The sequence below is a fragment of the Phycodurus eques genome, chromosome 6 (assembly GCF_024500275.1).
Source record: "Phycodurus eques isolate BA_2022a chromosome 6, UOR_Pequ_1.1, whole genome shotgun sequence".
Lineage (NCBI taxonomy): Eukaryota > Metazoa > Chordata > Actinopteri > Syngnathiformes > Syngnathidae > Phycodurus > Phycodurus eques.
Window position 1 is genome coordinate 25,844,679 of NC_084530.1, and position 21,203 is coordinate 25,865,881.

Below are 21,203 nucleotides of genomic sequence, written 5' to 3' on the forward strand. Positions count from 1 at the left end.
GTTTATTTTATTACAGGAATATCAGAATGATGTAACCATAAAGTTCATGTTTTTAACGGTTATCGCTCAGGTGGAAGTGTTCCACCACACTAAAGTTAACACCCCGCTGGGCATGTTCAAGTACAGGAATTGACCAGGTCACTCTTTCAGACACTACATAAAATAAGGGTTTTATTTTAAAAAAGGAAAACAAAATAGTGTAACATAAACCAACAATAAATATGACAGTTACATAAGGTACACATTCCTCAAAATACTGGTAATATACACAGAAACGACAACGTAAAAATAAGGACGTTAATTATTGCAAAAAAAAAAAAAAAATCCATCACATTGTGGGAATCAGACAGCTTAACATCACATATGCTTGTTTTCTTTAGCACTAGCTGCTAGTTTTGTGAGCGATCCTGGAAAGTTACACGGCGGGTCGGACCCGCACTGTCTGGGCTTCCTGTTCATTACAGTCCGGTTTAGTCAGTGTAGTGTTCTCAAGAATCAGTCTTATTTCTCTCTTTTTTAAAAAAAAACTTTACTGATCACCACACAGCTAGCAACTATTTGACATGAAGCTACACTCTTCTTAGTGTCCTTTTCTTCTTTGCCTTTTTGATGTAATATACTTATGCAGTGCCCCCTGTGTCCTGACTGAGATACAACAGTTGGATAAAATTGTGCACTTACAATAAGAGGTGTTGCTTTTTTTATTCATGCCTTATGTTTTTGATGCTCAGAACAAATGCCAAGCTTTAACTGAAATCTCTATATATTCGTTTTAGTTATTTATATTTGAAATTGCCTCACAAGAAATGTATGGAGAAAACAAAATGCAGTTCCTGCTTTATGCAGAATGTGAACTTAATAAAAATAGTTGGCTAAAAGAGGAAACCAATTGGTCATTCATTATTAAGTGAAATGTCTCGTTTTCTCATGTATTCAGAATTGCTCTTTAACCAAACAAAAATATATTTTATCCAATTGATTATTTGATAGAATTGTCAGGATACTCAATTACTAATTGCAGCACTACTGGATGCAAATTATCATTTGTGACAGGTCTGTTAAACTGCAGAAATAAGTGCGAAAACTAAGTCATAGCATTTTCATAGAGTAACGGAAAACATACTTCAGATCTGTTTTGAAGGGGCAAAAACTAAGCGCCCCCCTTGATGATCGTCTTTGGAGGTTCATAAATTTCGATGAGTCCCCCCCCAAAAAATGTACTTATAAAAGGTTCAGTGCGTTAGTTTATCAAATTTTTTTGATAAATGAATATGGATTATAAATATAATATACAAGTATATATTCAATATACAAGTCTATATTAAATATACACATTTATATTTAGGTAAAATTACTCAAAAGGACTTGAAACTCAAATGTGTAGGACTTGAGACTTGTCTCAACTTCGGACTTGACTCAGAATTTGCTTGTCTCGACTCGTGACTCCATTTGACTTGAGGGTCAAAACTAGACTTAATTGTGACTTGGTAAGCAATGACTTGGTTCCACCTCTGGACTAGTACGTGAGGACGAAGTCTAATTGCGAATGTGTTACTGTATGTCGTGGTGTTCGGTTTATTTTGATTTTCACCAGTGAACTACATTTTGCTGAAGCTAGCTCTCCAAGTTGTTGCTGCACAAAACACAACGTGGCAACCATCAGGTTGTTAACAACATTACATTTTTGGCACCACTCCTAATAATGTCTTATAAGCAAATAACTCACTCAACTCAAATAACTTAGCTGCAAAGCGACATCCATGTCTGCCTTCAGTCCAAGTTGTTCCTTCAGGGCTCTCTACAGAGGAAAAACACCAGCAATAGAAATGTTTGTTATCCTCTACGTCGGTCGCTTTCCTTATTTGCTAATAATCCTTAAAACGAACAACAAGCAGGTTTTCGCTAGTCTTAGACGCAATTTTGTGTTCCCCTCCGACATGCTGCTTCAAATGCTAGCTCCCGCTTTTGAGTCACTCAACCTTGGCTCGGCCTTTACGATTTGCTTCGTAAATTGCGTCGCGTCATGTCCGTTACGTCATTCTCGGTGCGCCACCATTTGAGCCAGCGCGGGAATCGAGGTGGTCGACACTAAATATACAAACGTCAAATAATGAAAAATATAGCAAGATGTTAGAGGAGCTGACAGTCTTAATCCTCATTGTCTCATCTATGACACTTGAAAGATGTTCAGCCAACTTTACTCTGAAGCAAGTAAACAATTCAGACAAGACACGTTGTGGCTTTATGAAGCATTCCTTTCATTAGGAATGGCTGTCACCATAGTTATATAAATTACTAGACTTGGAAGTCTTCTTTAAGCTTCTTAAGTAAACAAATGTAAACTACAAGAACATAACGTTTCTGTACTCACAGCCAAAACTTAATACTCGTAACGATTCACATAGCAGCACCATGATGTGTTCAAGAAATACATTCACCAGATGATGATATTGATCATTCACCAATGTGTTGTTTTGGTCTCCCCAAAGGTTTAGTTGGTGGTTTTGGCTTCTTGTCATGAATCATCCTATGAGCTCGATAACCTTGGAAATAACAGAAGGACTTCCCGCATATATCACATTCATAGGGTTTCTCTCCTGTGTGAACCCTCATGTGTACTTTGAGGGTTTCCGCCCTGCCGTAGTTTTTCCCGCAGATGGCGCACAGGTGAGGCCGTTCCCCGCTGTGAATTTTGAGGTGCACTTTGAGGTGGGAGGCCTGTAAGAAGGCTTTGCCACACTGCTCGCAGTGGTAGTTTTTTTCGCCGCGGTGTGTCAACTCGTGCTGCTTGAAGCCACACGACGTGATGAAAGTCTTGCCGCACTCGACGCAAGCAAACGGCGAATAGCCGGTGTGAAAGCGGCTGTGGATTTTTAAGGAGTCTTTGTTTTTGAACGACTTGCTGCAGTCGGGACAAGCGTAAGGCTTCTTGTGAATGTCGCGGTGTTCCTCCAGTTGATCTTTCAGAGAAAAGTCCATTCCACACTCTCCGCACACATGAACTGACACTGACGATTCTTCAGTAGGACTCTTGTCCTCCACTAATGTCCAGTGTGACTCTCCTAAAAAGCAAAATTAAGACAATTGTTTTTTTTTCCACACTTGAATAAGTTGAAAAACTGTTTAAAACAGGGGTGTCCATACTTTTTCTCCAATGGCTGCATAAAGAAAAACCGAAGGATGCAAGGGCCACTTGGACATTCTTAACCTTTAATTTAATAAACATGCTAAAACCAATGCATCAATGTAGGAGGATTCATCCATCCATTACTTATGTATACCACTTATAAGATGTCCTTTATTGATCCTAAAGGTGAAGTAAGCAGTTAGGGAGAAATAAACACTTTGTCATATATGTTAAAACTCTCTGCATGTCCAGACAGTAAAAAAAATACATATTTAAATGATCTTTTGAAAACTCATCCCTCTCCGGCCACATCTAATGCCTCTAATTTAGTTTTAATATCAATTTGTCCTGAATGTGAACTGACACGTCCAAGTAGTTTCTTGTCCCGTCTCTCACCAAAAAAAGCTTTTTCAAACATAACCCTTTCACCATTGGACTGAGATAAAGAGAATACACGTTTTAATTAGCATCACTTGTAAGTCTAATGTATTCTTTAGTCATGTTATTAGATGAATATTGATTCTCAATTGCTTCAGATGATGTCTGTAGCACAGTTGAAGGATGGCAGGCCAGACTTTGGACATCACAGGTTGAAAACATTCTTTTCGCTACTCACCTTTGTGAATAGTCTTCATGTGCGTATTGAGGTTTCCACGTTGCGTGAAGCCTCTTCCGCATATGAAGCACTTGAAAGGTTTTTTCCCTGTGTGGATGACAACATGGCGCTTCAGCGCGGCATTACATGGGAATAATCTCTCACAGGTCGGACAGTCGAAGATCTTCTTGGGTCCGTGCCTCTGCTGGTCTGACTTGGGCGGCTCCATCTTGAACGAATTCTGAAGACGCTCATCGTTGACATAATCATCACCAGTTTTTAACTTCGTTTCCTCTATGAAACAAAATATACAACAAGAAATGGTGTCAGATTGGGTAAATCCGATATTTTGGGGGTCTAAACACAAACAGGCTACGTTCACAAGCATATCTAAAAAAAATAAAAAAAATACTGGTGAATTGAGATATGGGTCATTCCACTGAGGTGGTACACAATTTGTGACGTAAGAAAAATCTAAGAACTTGAATCATTTTGTTGAAAATATGTTAGTGAAATTTCTTTGAAGTATACCAGTTACATGTAGGGGTTCATGGTTTACTTAATATGACCATTATTTGACCAGTGGTCGCTTGTAACACTGACTCTAGATATGAACATGGAAAGCTTTTTATTGTATGTAAACATTGGGAATTTTTCACACAAATACTAGGTTTAGAGTACTTTCACAAACCAATTTATGTCCAACTTGTTAATGCACCGCAAAGTATCGAGTAAATTTTTTTTACTTAGGGCCAATATAGATGTGTGTAACATTGACTCAAAATACAACATGGAAAATGAAGGCCCTGAATACTAACAGGTATAAGTGAATTAATTCAGTGGATATCAGAACTTAATTTTTCATTATCAGTTTCCTTACTTGGTATGATACCCTTCACAGTTAGACCATCAACTTGAAGCTTGAACGTTGACATTTTCCATCACTTGCCATTTTTAACTTCCAATTCAATCATTTGACCAACTATGTTTATCTGATTGTTTGTACATGATAAACAATGTAAAGTCAACATTCTAGATCACAGGGAACATTACGGTTGTTTATATTTTAATTCAGGTTTAACAATTGCCATTTTTACTGCTAAAACCCTAGTTCTGAATACAATGTCTCTGCAGACGTCAGTGTTAGTAAACGATAATACAACCATTTAGATCGGTGCGTAAATTTGACACCAGCAGTCTTTGCCAGTGCCCACGTCATGTACCAATCCACAGTGCACCACACAACATTGCCATTTTTATCAACAAATTGAATCATGTGTTTTTGATCAGGCGGCACGGTGGCCGACTGGTTAGAGCGTCAGCCTCAGTTCTGAGGATTAAAGGCATTAAAGAAGAATTGTTCACTCTCTGCCAAACTGCTGCTTGTTGTGAAGTGAGTTGAGTTCAAAGCCACCATGCAGTGCTCATAATCAGAGTCGAAGCAAATATATATATAAAATATAATTTCCAAACAACGGCTCCTATCTTGAAGAACTCTTAGGTTGGGTCACTTTTATCTCAAAGCACCACTGTATTCGGCAAAAAGATATACAAATATTAGGGAAAAATAAGTACTCGATAAAAAATATGCAAATATAAGTTAAAAAAAAATAATTAAACAATGTTATGATACATCCATCCATTTTCTGTACCGCTTATCCTCACTAGGGTTGCGGGCGTGCTGGAGCCTATCCCAGCTGTTTTTGGGCGAGAGGCGGGCTACACCCTGAATTGGTCGGCAGCCAATCGCAGGGCAAATATAAACAAACAATTCACACCTACGGTTAAGAAACAATATTGTAAAATGTTCAAAAGTCCCCCAAAATTAGAAAATAAAAAATATTTTTTTTTTAAAATGAGCCTACTAAATATTAGACAAAAAGAAAACAAAAAAAAATTATGGTAATGCATCTTTGTAAAAATACAAAGATGCATTACCATAAAATACTAAAATGCAAAACTTGTTAAATAATAATTAAAACATATAAATATCAAACAATAAAATGAAAAACTGTAAAGATGTTGCGAAATAAAAGTTACCCAGAATACTGTAAATCCTACTTTCGTAGCATAATGTCTGAATTTCAAAATGACTTTATGAAAGAAATAATAATAATGACATTCTGACACATCTCCACTTTTCAAAAGCTTGTTGTGGCTAATTTTTAGTCTTACTAGAAAGTAACAGGGGGTCTCCAAATGTTGATAATGGTTCTGGAGTGTCAGATGAGAGATTCTCTTCCTTGCTGTTCTGTGAGCGACATTGCTCTGACGATATTTTAAGCCTCTTGTGTTCCCTGAAATGCCACAAAACATTTTACAACGTGAGTTTTGACCACGCTCAGGTTGTAGCAAAGAAATATAAGATGAATATTTCAAGGTGAGGCGCTGTTGACTGAGGACAGAATCACCACAGAAACTAGATGTAGATGCACAATTGCTACGGTTCATATTTAACAATAGGTTTTGTTTGGGTATTACTGCTCCAGCACTTCTTTCTCTAAAGATATAGATCTTATTTCATCAAATATTTTTGCTCTCAAGTGGCATAAATTGGATGGCATGGCAGCATCAATGAAACAAGTAACTGGATATTTTGAGATCGGAATTGCTAATCGCCAGGGTCTGACTTGATGGCGCTCCATTTATGCAAAAATACAGTACCTACAGTAGATATAAAAAGTCTACACACCCCTGTTCAAACATTTTTGATATATTTAAAAAAGCAAAAAGAGACCAAGTGATTTACAAACTTCAAATCTTTGAGAGTGGAATTAAAAATAACTCAGATAATGTGCACACAACAAATGTGTCTTACAACTGGGGATGTGGCTGTGTTCAGAATAAACCAATCACATCAAAGTCATGTTTTAGCTGGGAGTCAGCCCACACACGCCATTATTTTGATGATTAACCCAAATAAACTTTTTTGTGTGTGTGCCAACACTGACTGGTATTTAGAAAAGTTCATAATTCCAAGTTATAGGTTACATTAATGGTGGAAAACATTTTAAAAGTATTAATCTTGGTGTAATGTATTTTACAACACAAAAACCTGGTATTTGAACAGGGGGTGTGTAGACTTTTTATATCTAATGTAAACAGATGTGTATTTGAAAGCAGAGCCATAGAATAAAAATGTACCGAACACACAAGTCTGGTATGCAGTCTGGATTGTTGTCCTGCGGCTCTGTGATGTCATGAGCAGGCAACACAGCATCAGATTCTTCATCAAGAGATTCTTCTTCAGAGCACTTGTGGGTTTTTAAGGAGTCTTTGTTTTCTGACATCTTGCCACATTGAGGACAAGCGTAAGGCTCCTCGTGACTGTTGTGGCGTTCCCCCCCTCTATCCTTGAGAGGAGGTTCCATTTTTAACTCCTCACATACGCGAACCGTCACTTGTGATTCTTTCAAGGCACTCATCTCTTCAGCTAACGTCCGGTTTGACTGTCCTGGGGCAAAATAAAGGTTTTTTTACACACATCCCTGAAAAGTACAGATAACAGGCACCTCTCCATAAGCATTTAATACATTAAAAAGAGCACTCAGTAGAGGGAAGAACTTTTCAAAGGGCCAAACAGTCATGTCAAAATAATTATTTTTTTTAAATACAAATTGGCCGAACAACTTGTAAGTCAAGTCACTCGTATCTCAAAGCACCATGGTATGTAGAATTCGCCTTACAATTAAGCAGCTACTGGTGTACTGTACATAAAATGTGTATTTTTTTATAAGCTTGTTTGGCTATAAATACAAGCTAAAACAGAAGGAAATCAAGCCCAATGTAAAAAAGTCTTGTTGTTTTCAGTCCAATGGAAGTATTGGCCTTTACAAAGTGGTTGACAATATATACTTTTATATGATGTATTTTCATTTCAAGTCTTGAGCAGGCCCTATTATATTGTACTGCACTTATGACATTTAAAAAGTATTTCAGTGTGGCCTTACAGGGAATAGACACCTACTGGTGTGAAATTCTGAGTCGTCATCAGGTCCACTCAACTGATGGTTTTGTTCTGGAAACTGCTCATCAATGTTGTGTTCATCCTCAGGTTCTGATTTTATGACTTCCTCTGAACGATGAGACACAAAAGGATGCCTTTGAGGTCTGACATCATCATATTTACACTCGACGAAATGACCCCGGTCACATTCTAGCTGGTAGTGGAACTTCCGCAGAACACAAGCTGTCGACAACTCAATGAGCTGTTGACAGGGCCTTCTTTTGGGTAGCAAAATAGCAAGAAAAAACAACAAACAACATGTCGAGTTAATCCTTTAATACACTAAGGAAGGAGTATCAAGACTACACTGATAATAAAAATGTCGTAATGAAGTTGTTAGTTGTTTTTTTAAAAAATATTTAATATCGGTTTTATTTTATTTTTGGTTAACCCTGCGATTGGCTGGATTTTTTTTAGTTGTAGGCATAGCTTGATGCACGATGTAGTGGTGGTAGAAATGTGCCAAGCAATTCCAGCAAATAGCCATAGACGGCACTAGTTAGTTATGTAGTGGGGCAGAACCCCATGCTAGAAATAACCAGCCCTCTTTTGTCATTGGGCTTGTTTTAAGCCCTGCCCAAAATAATCCGGTCAGTTGAGATGGTGAAATAGTTTTAAAGCTACATCTCAACAATTCAGTCCTATTGTTCTCAGTCTCTGCACCTTTTCAGGACTTCAAATATAATTAATGTATTTAGAAACAAAACACAAAATTAACTTTACTCAAAACAGCTAATCAATACAATATGTTTGTTAGCTGTGTAGTTATACCTGACAGAGGCTGGGGTAGTGTTGAGTCTGCAGACACTGCTAATGGCTCGGGAATGTCAGATGGGAGACTCCCCTGCAGAAAGGACACCTGGAGTTCACAAAAATAGCCATTTGACTCCTCGTTTTTGGTCAGCAAGGGAAATTCCCTAGATGATCTTGTAGTCACCTTCTGATATCTGAAACACCACCAAAACATTTTTTATATCAGTGGCGGAACCTTTTTACATCCTGCATCAATTCAAGTACTTTTGATTTAAAACGCAACAAGCTAGCAGACTAGTAGAGGAACACCTATTGTTCCTCTACTAGTCTGCTAGTAGACTAGTAGTGTTCCTCTGCTTTTGTTCGCTAGCGTAAAAAGGACACAGCGACGTCGTATTGACAAAGGCGTGGCAACATCATCGGCTGGCTGGGCCTTCCAAGTCCTTCTCCCGACTAACCAAGAGCTACATGCGTTTGCGCATCATCTCCTCGCCTCCAACGCCACCTCCTCCGCCTATAGTCCCGAGTCCCAAGGGGGGGGGGGTTAGCAAACTCCCTCTATGGTTTTGCATAAGTTGCCATGCTTATTTTGTTTGTCAATGCCTCCACTTTTGAAAGTCGACCTTAAAGAAAAACGTGACACCTATGACAAGCTGCTTTGATTTGCATGCGATATGCATAGCTACCACCTCTACTAATTTCACTTCGTATGGTATGACTATAACTTTGCTCAGGCAGTGATTGTGTGCATACTTCCCAAATTCTGCATGCACTCAGTCCTATTCCCTCCCACATTTGGAAAGATGAGTGTGTGTGCAGCTGGACTGGGAAAGTACCGAGATCTAAATTTCTCTACAGCCTTCCTGTAGCACGCTCTCAAAATCGCTTGGATTGTCAGGCTGCAGCAACTTCACCTTTACCATTTCCCAACTTGTCATCACTCTTTCGTGTTTTATTACCGGCTAACACTGTCCTTTCCTATTTGTAACGTACCTTTTTCCTCAAACTGCTGGCGACCAGTTCAGGGTGTACACCGCCTCTCGCCCGAAGATTGCTGGGATAGGCTCGAGCACACCCGCGACCCGAGTGAGGATAAGCGGAACGGAAGATGAATGAATGAATGACTGCAACCTATATTTTGATGACTTTGTAGTTAGTATTTTCGTTCTTGTTTATTTAAATATTATCAAGAGGAGGGATTTGTTGTGGGGAAATTTACTAATTTAGCCTATATTCTGTTTATTCCAACAGCTCCTGTGTTGTTTTTATTATTTCATAGTTCTTGTGTGTTTTGCAAATGTACCTTTCCTCATCTTCCCTCAGTGGCTGTACTCTCCCCTTTTTCCAAGGCCATACACGAGACAGCCATTTATGTAAACAACAGCAGCTGTGTGTTTGAGGTGGCTTTTTCTTTTTTCTACTTTTCTTTCTTCTCTCTTTTCTATAACCATTGGTGTGTGTGCTTCTGTGTACTTCAGAGTGGAGGGCGGCAGCTGCCGTCAGATGTGTCATCTTGTGTTTTCCCTCTCGCTTTGCAAAGATTTCATTAAAATGACAAAAGACATGATTGTTTACTGAAAATATTTCCAAAACAAACTCTAAAAGTGGCGGTTAGCCCCTTTCTTCATTACTTCCACCCTTGCTTTCAAACCATCCTTGTTTCCCTCCTTCATTCCTACCTTCCATTTCTTCCCACCCTCCTTGTCCTTCCTTGGTTTCATAACATACTTGGTTCTTTCCTTCCATACCATCCTTGGTTCATTCTTCCCTCATCTGTCATTGTATACGTTCCCCTTCCTTCCATCCTTCTTACTATATACCTTCAATTCCTCCCTTCCTACCTCCTGCATTCATTGACCCTTCCTTCTTTTCATGTCGTGCCTTCCTACTTTAGATCCTCCTTAATCCTTCCTTTCATACATCTGTGGTTCCTTCTTCCCCTACCTCCCATTCCCTCATCCTTTCTTCCTTCCTTACCACCACCCTCCTTCATTGTTCCTTCCTCACATCCTTGTTTCTTTTTTCCCTTCATTCTTCTTTTCATATAGTCCTCCCTTAACCACCCCCTTCTCCTTCCCTCCCACCTTCGTCCCTCCTTTACATCCAATCAATTATTCCTTACTTACTCATTCCCCATTTGCCCCTTCCTTCATACATCCTTGTTTTCTTCGCACCTTCCTCCATTAAATAAGTAAATAAAACTAATTTTGGCCCTCTGTAAATTGATATAAGCAATATGTCATCATTACGGTGTGCTGCAAATTTTAGTGACACTGCAAGCATGCAAACCGAACAAATACGCTGCTGTCACAACAAAACACGAAAGGTTCGGAAACGCAAAGGCACAACAAGCCATTTTTCTCATTCCTAAAATGACAACTTACGAATCCAGCAGCACGAAGGCCAGTTCCTCGTCTGTCTTGCATCCAATCCCTTCCCGTAGCTTTCGCCAACCCTTAAAAGCGTGTCCGATGTTGATTCTGGTCCGGTCTCTCACTCGGTCCAAGTCCCTTTTCCTCTTCTTCGCCTCGGCCGACCGAACCCTCCTGGGCTTCTTTGTTGTCGCATCTGCCATGATGTCAACACCGGGCTAGCTTCCACCCCATCTCCGGCTAGCTAGCTAGCTACCTCTATACTTCTGATTAGCTTCTCCTTCCAACAACTTTCGTTCCCAGAGTGTCTAAATAGCATAGCGTCCATCGTGTTGTCAACGTTTAAATCGGGGAACCAGGCGACTTGGACTCGCCGTGGTAACGCCACAGACGCATTGTACTAATGACAAGCTTCAAAATGAAAAAAAAAATCATTTTTGCACTTTCAACAACCCGGACGCAATATCTTCAAAAACCTTCACCACTGACGAAAAAAAACCCCACTTTCCCTTCTCTCACATTTTATGATTAATCATCCATTTCTTTATTTTTTTAGACAGGTTTAAATGCCGTTTGAAATATTGCCCGGTCATTTTGTGTGCACGGAAAATGAACAGTATGAAATAATGTACAGCGTGAGCATTGTTGCCACTTTGGCATGGCTGGCTGCCTCCACGTGGAGGTGTTTTGACCCCCCCCCCCACGCCCCCAGCCCCCAGCCCCCAGCCCCCCGCCGCCGACGCCCGAGAAGAACACGACGAGGAGTAGGATGACACGCTAGCGTCCGCGTGCAATGAGTCAGGAGAAGACAGAGTGGATTCATGTCGGCGACGTTGCTCTCTCACCCACAGATTTCGTTCGCGTTCACTCGTGGAACATAACGTGAGCCGAGTGGACCAATGTACGTCACCTATCGGCGGCGGTTCGGTCTCTCTTCCAAGGTACGGGTTAATTTAGCAAAACAAAACAAAACAAAAAAAGAAACGTCCGACTAATTTCGTCAAGCTCCAGATAACAATGAGTGCTTATTGTGTTTTTTATGGTAGTAGCCGACTAGCTTGAAATTAGCTCGCAACTTAGCTAGCCAAAACTTTTACCACGTTAACAAAACTGCTATGTTCGAAGTTATATTACCTCGTTGTTTTCGTAAATGACACATGCCTTACGCCACAGCTGTATATTTAAGAGTACGCTGTCAAGGTGTACAATTTTGTTTCAACGACATTTTGTGACGTTTGGCTCTTCTCGTGCTGTAACATCATTCCCCAGCTTCGTTCTGGTTATGATAATGCGTATAAACATTAAGGTATTTAATGGTTTTATTGTTCGTGTACAGCTGAAACTGCAACCAATGCTCATTCGTGTGACTCAAAAGTGAAACCAACTGGAGCAAACTCACAGACTTCCGACGAAATGAGGTGTTTGTTGACTTAAAATTAAAATGACTGAGGTTTGTGGAAGTGTAAATGAACACTGCTGTAGTGGCTTTTTAGGAGTATATGCTGAGAAAACTATGCAGGAACATCCATCCAGCCATTTTCTATAACCTGTATCCTGTTATGGAGCCTATCCCAGCTGAATTTGAATGAAAGGCAGACTACACCCTGGACTGGTCTGCAGTCAATCACATGGCACACACACACACACACACACACACAACCATTCACACTCACAACTCTAGGTTAATTTCTCTATTCGGTGACATCATTTCACATCTATATTCTGTAATTTCTGCCCCAGATGCATGAACAGGATTCACCAGCCGGCACCCAGGAAGCACATGAAGACATACAGTCTTCCTCGAGTGAGCGAATCTCTGAGCAAGAGTTCTCCTGCCACTGCTGCTTTGACGTCCTGGTGAACCCCACCACCTTGACCTGCGGCCACAACTACTGCCGCCACTGTCTGGCCCTGTGGTGGGAGTCCTCTCGAAAGAACGAGTGTCCAGAGTGCCGCCAGAGGTGGGAGGGCTTTCCCAAAGTCAACATACAGCTGAGGTAGGATTTTTCACAAGGAGACTAAATCGGTGAATGTTTGCCTCATACCTGCCTGTATCTCACTTAGAGTACTTTAGAATCCAACTTCCACTTGGGAAGTCATTGAATTACAGTGGAACTTCACATTTCCAGTTCTATGTTTATCACACTTCTTTGCCATCACTGTGGTGCCATCACAAAAACCAAAGTTACACGTGTGATGCGAATATAAATTGTAGCAAAGCAAAGCAAATGTTTCAAGGCTTTTTCTTTTCAACGACTGGCCGAAGATGCTCATTCACATTTGCGCTTGTGTTCACACGATGCTCCCCTACCTTCCCAGTGAGGCAACTGACAAGTTGTTCAGCGAGGTTGTACAGCGGAGGCGAGTGGAGATCCAAGATAACCCCAAAATCTCCCGAATTACACTGGCTTTTGAGAGGTAAAGTCTCCTAATGACATCGCTTTTGAAGCTGACTGTGTCCACCTTGATGAAGCAGTTGAATGTGTTTGTATGTTTAGGTATGGCGACAATCTGGGCAAGTCAAGGACCAAGCAGCACAAAGCAGCAGGATTTTTCTTTTTCTTCTCTGGAGTCTTTGCTACCCTCTTGTGTGGTGCGGTATGTTATAAATGGATTTATTTATTTGCATAGTTAGCATATTATTGCCCAAAATCTTTTTCCCCCACTGTTTTATGCATAATATGGGTCAAAATGAGTCTGTGACATGGTTTAAGTTTAACATCTATGGAATTTGTCGATTGTATGCGATAGCCGATAAAAAGCAAAAGGGAGGAAAATTAGTTGATCAGAATCGGGCATCGTTGTGATGTAGGTACCCTACACATTATTTAATTACCTGCCCACTTTGTGGTCAACTCAAATTTGCGTGACGCTGCGTTGCAACAGCCAGTCGGGATCGAGAACACACTGCGTCCCACACGACGTCCTGCAGAACAATAGAGAAGAAAATGATCTTTGCTGTTTGTGTGCACCTCAAACATTCTCGGGACCGTACGAAAAAAGAGCAGGCCTGGAGAATGTTTAATCTGGAATATCGACAAGGGCGGCATTCTATTGGGGGTGGCACAGTTTATTTCTTTCCATTCTCTTTTATTCTGTTTACAAAAGTAATTTGGTGGATTTCGGGAGGGGGGGGGGCTGGAATGGATGAATAACATTTAAATCCATTTCACTGCAGAAAATTGAAAAATGGATTTGCTATACAGAACAAGTGAATTGAGTTATGAGCATGGTCACGCAAATAACCTTGTAAATCAAGGTACTGCTGTATAATCAATTATGCAGCACATCATGTAGTATAAATACCTAGCAATTAAGCAGAGCCAATTTAATCTGTGGCAATAAGTGACCAAATTCCACGTTTATTTTGTCAGTGTGACATTTAAAGTCAGCGTGTGTGTGTGTGTGTGTGTATGTTTGTTTGTTTGTGTGGGCGTGTGCTGCTGTTGTACATGTAAACAGATGGCAATATGGTCCCGCTTTTGTTGACACTTACACTGACTGAAGTTGTTGTAACACATGTATATGTATTTGCAGGTGTCATTGCTGTTGTATCAGGGGAGCAGCAGCCAGGTGGTGGAGCAAGAGGACCTGTTAGTCGGTCATCCCGCTTTGCAATGGACGCCAGACCAAATGATTTTCTGGCTGACGCACTTGGGACCTGAACTGTCTAGCAAGTCTTTCCAGCCAGGCAGTATCAATGGCAGGTACAGAGGTTATAAAAAGTCTACACAAATCTGTTCAAATTGGGGGGAGAGGGGAATTAAAATATAAAAAAATGAGATAATGTGGTTGCACAAGTGTGCAGACCCTCCTATAACTGAGGATGTGGCTGTGTTCAGAATTAACCAATCACATGATGTGAAATGAGTCAGCACACACCTGTTGGTATTTAAAGTGTTTCCGATAACCCTAATTAAAGTTTAGATGATCCATAAAGCTCTTTGCTGTCCTTATTGTTAGTCAATTCCTACGGTGCAAGTCGTGGTACGCAGAGAGCTACGGTTGTACATGACCCCCAAAAATAAAATGAATTGTTAGTTGAATAAATGACACTGGAAAAAAGTAATCTTAGTGGCGATAATGACTATTATGGATTACCACAGATCTTTTGTATGGTGCATCATCACAGACGTTTACTTTACACAAATGGTAGAGCAGAATTGGACTTAAGGGGTACTTTGAGCCATTAGTCGTCAGTGTTTCACGCATGTACCTGAATGCATCATGACACACGTAACAACGGATGCAGGCCCTTGTGTGCTCTGCGTTCTAACTTCACTGATTTTCAGATTACTGAGGACACTGGAGGAGAAGGAGCTGTGGAATCCACCTTACGACATCCAGAATCAGGCTTACCGAAACGCCATTCTGGCTGAACTCTACAGACTTCAAGCCCCTGATCTCAGACCTCAGAACCTGTGGGAATACAAGGCAAGATAATCCGAATTCCGTCATCGTCAGTTTTCTTGCATGTATAATCGTACCTTGGCTTAAAAGTTTGACGAAGTATTCCGTTAAAGCCCCCCACATAAAAACAATGTTTTTGTTTTTCATAAATATTTCACTGTGGTATATAAAAACATCATAAAAGAAAATGTGAAGAAATAAACAGCTTTTTTATAAAATGTAATTACTGTACGGACTGTAGTATTTGTGTTGGATGTGTGCCTTTAATGGGTGTGGCCTAGTGAGTGACATCAGGAGCTGAAACAGGTTCGTCTGCGTCTCGGCGTGAGTTATGGCCGACAGCAACTCCTTGTTAGTGTTCTCATTTTGTATTTGCGTGCTTGACTCCACATGCGAGGGGAATACGACATTTAATTCCATCCATCCATCCGTTTTCTGAGCCGCTTCTACTCAGTAGGGTCGCGGGCGTGCTGGAGCCTATCCCACTTATCATCGGGCATTTGGCAGGGTACACCTGGAACTGGTTGCCAGCCAATCACAGGGCACATACAAACAAACAACCATTCGCACTCAGATTCACATCTACGGGCAATTTAGACTCATCAATTAACCTACCATGCATGTTTTTTGGGATGTGGGAAGAAACCGGAGTACCCGGAGAAAACCCACACAGGCACGGGGAGAACATGCAAACTCCACACAGGTAGGGACAGGATTTAACCCCAGTCCTCAGAACTATGAGGCAGACGCTCTAACCAGTCGGCCACCGTGCCGCCCAATATTTAATTACTCCATTTTTTGTTTCACTCACACAAGGGCAGTGAATCTGAACATGAAGCAAAAAAAATCAACCGAGCAAGAGCTTGTAACTCAAAACTTGTAAAATGGGGCACTCGTAAATGACGGTACCACCATACAATCATTAGTGTTTGGAGTAACTAATAGCATTTGAATTACAAAATGCATGTAATTGTAATCCATTACATTTCTGGGAGAAAATGTTAAATTAAATTACACTTGCTTTTGGAAATTTCCATGATTACAAGTTTATTTTTTTTTCATATAAGTTCCTCCTTCGAAAGCCGACGATTCTGATTGGCTCTCTAGTCTTGTCCCGTTCTGCTTTAGTCTCAAACATGACATATGTTTCCAAATATGACCTCGAAGCACTATCTTGTGGTGCAATCTATTAGTTTGTCTGAGATTTTGAAAAGGTTAGATTTATAGTTACAATTTTGAAAACACAATAGAAGATTGACTTTTGAACATTTTTACCTTTATAATTTTGGACTTTTTTTTATTAAACATTAGTCATTTATCTAATCTTTCATACTAGGTACGATATTGTCTAAATTGTGTATATTTGTCATGAGGTCAACATGGTGTCATCTATTCCACATGCTGTAGCTGTGCACATATACAGTATATGTATGTGTAGGCCTATATACTGTATTTATGTATAATGCAACAAAAAAAAATGTATTTTACATTTATCATGTTTTGTTATCAGTTTATTTGTGTAGGGTTTTTTTTCATTCCAAAATGTATTTTCTATGGTTTGAATCCACTTTTTTACAGGAAACATCCAAGGCTCCTGTTGACTCATTCATTCAAAATTAAGAAAAGTAATCAAATATAATTAGTTATATTACTTTGAGAATGTAATTTAAATAGTTACACTACTATTAAGTTTTCAACAGGGTAACTTGTAACTGTAACCAACGTCATTTGCAAAGTCATCTTCCCAACACTGACAATCAAATGATGCCTGGGAAACATGTTCTTTTCTCTTTCCATCAGGCGGCCCATTCAGGGAAGTCTCTGTTCCTGCTTTACGCCATGAAGCGCTCCCCTCGCCTAACGCTCTTCTATTTGTACTTGTTTGACTATTCGGAAACCTTCCTGCCCTTCCTCCACACCTGCTGCCCACCCATCGCACTCGCCAGTCCAACGGTGGAGAGCCGGCCCTTTGACTCCCAGGTGACAGTTTCCCAAACTGGTCTTGAAAGTTTTGTTTTTGGTTTTTTGGCGTTCTATGATGTAACAACAAGGTGGTGTTCTGGCTTCTTAGACGGAACCCAGCTGGCAACAGTGGAGTGAGTTCATGGTCAAGTACTTCCTGCTACCGTACCAGCTGATAGCGGAATTTGCCTGGGACTGGCTTTCTGTCCACTACTGGACGTCTTGCATCGTCATCGTCCATGCCGTGCTGCTGTCAATGCTGGAGTGCTGCTCTCTGTGGAGACTCTGGACCACGGCTAGAATCAGGTATGCCGCCGGCGACTAGTCCTCCACGTGTTTAACTAGAAGGCTATGGAACATTTGTTCTCGACAGTAAACCCCTGATTATCGTGGGGGATATGTTCCAGACCCACGTGCAATGAGTGAAAACCATATAAGAAACGTCCCCCCCCCCCCAAGTTTTACCACTCCCACACACTTTAAAGACTTGAAACACATTGTAAATGTATTTTAACACTTTTTTATTTATTATTATTATTATTTTTTTATTTTTATTTTATTTTATATATTTTTTTGCAAGCCTAAAATTTGCATGTTCTCCCCGTGCCCGGTTGGATTTTCTCCGGGCACTCCGGTTTCCTCCCACATCCCAAAAACATGGGCGGTAGGTTGATTGAAAACTCTAAATTGCCCGTAGGTGTGAATGTAAGTATGAATGGTTGTTTGTTTATATGTGCCCTGCGATTGGCTGGCGACCGGTTCAGCGTGTACCCCGCCTCCCGCCCGATGATAGATGGGCTCCACCAACCCGTGGCCCCAGTGAGGATAAGTGGTAAAGAAAATGGATGGATGGATGGATACAATTCTATATTGCGGTTCATTGTTAAAAAAAAAAAATTCAGTATATTTACTGTAATTCCCTTGCACGTGGGAAAGGAGAGCCACAATTGCCCATGTACTTTTCAGTCATTATTGAACGCCGGGAGAATTTTATCCATACATTTTTTTTATTTTTAATTGTATTATTATTAATTTAATTACATTTTATTGTATTTAATTTTAATGAATACCATTTTCTTTTATCTACCTTCTAATAAGCCTCCTGTGTTGCGAATTGCCACTTGTGCTAAAGCACTTAATTCATTCACTGCCATCCTTCCCAGTTAACATGGATATTTGACTTTTAAAGCCGTCAATGGCAGTGAATGTGTTAAAGCAATGCATCTGGTTTACCCAATGTTTTTGTGATGTCCATAGGAACCATACAACAAATACATTTAAAAAAAAAAAAAAAAAAAAAAACAGTAAAACACAAACAGAATGAGCACACTCACACAAGGAGCTGCTCTAGGCCACAGCTCTTAAAGGCAGATACTGTATGTAACACACAGACACTACAATAGGTACAGTATTTTCCCAAAAATTTTTGCATGTCCAAATACATTTTCAATGTGTTTAAAAAGTATGTTTCAGTACATTTTAATGTGTTGATATGGTCTCTATATCTATATCGGTGGGTCTGGAATAAATCCCTGGCGATAAACAGGGACTCCCTGTTAATTGTAATTATTACCTTAATTCATAACCACATTTTGTGTTGTGTACTCATTTATGTAGAGCACTGTTGCTACACAGGCTACATAAATAGCGTGACATCATTGCACAGGACAGTGTGTAACTCACTAATAATTTAACAAATGAGAAAAATGTGGTTGAGGTGTACAATCAAACATCTGTCATGTTTGTCCTGGTAAAAAGTTGAGGCCCTTAGCACTCACCCTCTGCAAAGTTAGAACAAAATTACACCAGTTTAACCCATTGAGGCGAAATTGTGTGGACATGTCTATCATGGCTGAACGCACGAAAAGGTCTCAACATGGGTCCCATGTAGGGAATTGGGACCCATGTAGGTCCCTACATGGGTCCCATGTAGGGAGTTGAACAGAAAGTTGTCCATGTTCGCAAATTCCAGGGCTCATGCTTTGACAAATATCAACTAAGAAATTTGCCCAAATAGAACTCTAAATTGCCCGTAGGTGTGAATGTGAGTGCGATGGTTGTTTGTTTGTATGTGCCTTGCGATTGGCTGGCAACCAGTTCAGGGTGTACCCCGCCTCCTACCTGATGATAGGTGGGATAGGCTCCAGCACTCCCGCGACTCCTGTGAGTATAAGCAGCTCAGAAAATGGATGGATGGATGGAAGCCCTAATCGGAAGCAGGTATAATACGAGACAAATTGCAAAGCTTTTTCTATACCTATGTCATATAACTTGGGCAGAGCATAAAGTCAAAGTTTGCTCATCATTTCCAGGATTTGCCATGAAAGAGGGAGTCCGAGGGCCTGTTCACCGCAGCTCGCAGCGGTAATAACTAACAATTGTTTCCTTTGTTATTAGGGCCCTCCCTGGTATGATGTGGAACCACGTGTGGTCGATGTTATATCAGGGACTCGCCTTCGGCCTCATGTGGCCTCTGGTCCCACAGCTGGTCTGCAACGGCCTCTTCTACTGGGCCCTCTACATCAGCCCCCTCATGAACGTAGACCTGTTGGTGCAACAACTCCGGCACCCACAAACGGCGGCGCATTAATGCAGCCTGCGAGCCACTAAATGCAATGAAACAAATGTCTGCTGGGTGAGCCGGCGTTTGCTCCGCTGTCAATGTCCTTGCAGCTGGTTCATTTGCTGCATGAAGTTCTATTTTGCCCTGACGTCTCTCTGTTGGAGTGGAACAAGAGGGGGACATAGAACAATGATGGCAGTGCTGCGCTTTCGCAAACCATGTTGCCGCATTGAGCCTGAGAGTGCTCGTTTGTCTGTTCCACATGTTAATGATTGTCGAGCTCGGCCTCAGCGTGTTTTTGTTAAAGTTGAGGAACTGTTTAGATGTTGTTGTTTTTTTTTAATTTTTAACACATTCAACGTACCTAATTTACCTGTGTAATAATAATTACATCGTATTAAATGTTTCTTGAAACTTGTGAAGAACAAATGTTTTCACACTTCACTCCAACAAGAATGCCATTCTAAGGAAGAATGTTCCAGAATAGATTTGCTTTTATTGCTAATAAATGAGGCATTATACTTGTTTTTTTTAATAAATCCAGAAGAATGTGTATACCTGCTTTCACTAAAGCTTTTTTGAAAGACAACTTGATTATGTTCATTTGCACTTAATGTTCAACACTGTGATTTTTACCTGCAGCTTTTTCATGTTCATTGAAAATAAATATTTACTTTTGGAGTTGTTTACACTATATATATATATATAATATATATATATATATTATATATATATTTTTTTTTTTTTACTGAAGCAGGGTGTCCACAAAATCTCTTTACAATTAAAAGAAACATATTTACAAAAGCAATTGCGATGTATGAATCAGATTTGTTGTATTTACTCTTTGGTTATTGAAGTTCTTAATCACATTGAATTTGTGTTACAGGTTCCCGGGTGACATTGAATTTGTGTTGCAGGTTCCCGGGTGATGAAAAAGGTTTTATTAAATAATAGCCTCCGAAATGGTTACTCAAGAAAAGGCACAATGTATATATGGTGGTTTATTGAAACAAAATCGAATAGAAGGACCGAGAAACAACGGGGTCGTGTATGGAAGAAATTCATGGAGGAACAGTGTTGGATAACGGGAGGAGGAGACGACCAAATTCGAAAAATGACACCAAAAAAAAAATGTAATATCCTCTTTTTGTAATATTCGTCACAGATTCTTCAATTGATTTGCTTTTGTAATAAATATAATTGTGAAAAGACTTTATGGACGCCTTTTATGTTTTTTCAATATTTTATATTGAATTTAGTAATGTTTTCTATATACTTGGGCAGATGCTTATAGACCCCCCCCCACACACACACAAAAATGCATATTATATTTAAATTCTTTGTTGAGCAAATTGACCAATTATCGCCCTCTCGTGGCATCAAGCCTTCCAAATGTTCATACAAGTGACGTCACG

At 40.1% G+C, this 21,203-nt stretch overlaps 2 protein-coding genes across 7 annotated transcripts; one reads left to right on the forward strand and one right to left on the reverse strand.

Annotated features, from left to right (window-relative positions):
* LOC133403568 (zinc finger protein 664-like) lies at nt 1-11,518 on the reverse strand. Of its 5 annotated transcripts, none has more exons than XM_061678531.1 (7): nt 10,866-11,518; nt 8,500-8,572; nt 7,690-7,797; nt 6,867-7,176; nt 5,898-6,019; nt 3,744-4,016; nt 1-3,062 (listed from the first exon to the last, which is right to left on the reverse strand). In XM_061678531.1, exons 1-7 carry the CDS (start codon nt 10,905-10,907, stop codon nt 2,455-2,457), a joined length of 1,536 nt encoding a protein of 511 aa, XP_061534515.1. In that variant the 5' UTR covers nt 10,908-11,518; the 3' UTR covers nt 1-2,454. The 5 variants fall into 5 exon arrangements, with proteins under 5 accessions (XP_061534515.1, XP_061534514.1, XP_061534513.1 ...); XM_061678530.1 differs by having other exon boundaries at nt 6,876-7,176; nt 8,500-8,587; XM_061678529.1 differs by having other exon boundaries at nt 8,500-8,587.
* LOC133403569 (bifunctional apoptosis regulator-like) lies at nt 9,309-20,999 on the forward strand. 2 transcript variants are annotated; one of them, XM_061678535.1, is made up of 9 exons: nt 9,309-9,567; nt 12,594-12,850; nt 13,173-13,271; nt 13,352-13,451; nt 14,391-14,560; nt 15,146-15,287; nt 17,064-17,243; nt 17,335-17,531; nt 19,623-20,999. In XM_061678535.1, exons 2-9 carry the CDS (start codon nt 12,594-12,596, stop codon nt 19,813-19,815), a joined length of 1,338 nt encoding a protein of 445 aa, XP_061534519.1. In that variant the 5' UTR covers nt 9,309-9,567; the 3' UTR covers nt 19,816-20,999. The 2 variants fall into 2 exon arrangements, with proteins under 2 accessions (XP_061534519.1, XP_061534518.1); XM_061678534.1 differs by lacking the exon at nt 9,309-9,567 and adding an exon at nt 9,576-11,794.
* The last annotated feature ends 204 nt before the right edge of the window (nt 21,000-21,203 follow it).

Excerpts from the sequence above, each read along its gene's own strand:
- LOC133403568 (XM_061678529.1), bottom strand. The coding sequence starts at position 10,907 with ATGCAAGACAGACGAGGAACTGGCCTTCGTGCTGCTGGATTC. Across the intron at positions 8,588-10,865 it reads GCCTTCGTGCTGCTGGATTC|GTGTCCTTTCTGCAGGGGAG; the intron begins GTAAGTTGTCAT and ends TGTGAACTCCAG. Across the intron at positions 7,798-8,499 it reads ACTACCCCAGCCTCTGTCAG|AGGAAGTCATAAAATCAGAA; the intron begins GTATAACTACAC and ends CTCATCGTTCAG.
- LOC133403569 (XM_061678534.1), top strand. The coding sequence starts at position 11,753 with ATGTACGTCACCTATCGGCGGCGGTTCGGTCTCTCTTCCAAG. Across the intron at positions 13,452-14,390 it reads CTACCCTCTTGTGTGGTGCG|GTGTCATTGCTGTTGTATCA; the intron begins GTATGTTATAAA and ends ATGTATTTGCAG. Across the intron at positions 17,244-17,334 it reads GCCGGCCCTTTGACTCCCAG|ACGGAACCCAGCTGGCAACA; the intron begins GTGACAGTTTCC and ends CTGGCTTCTTAG.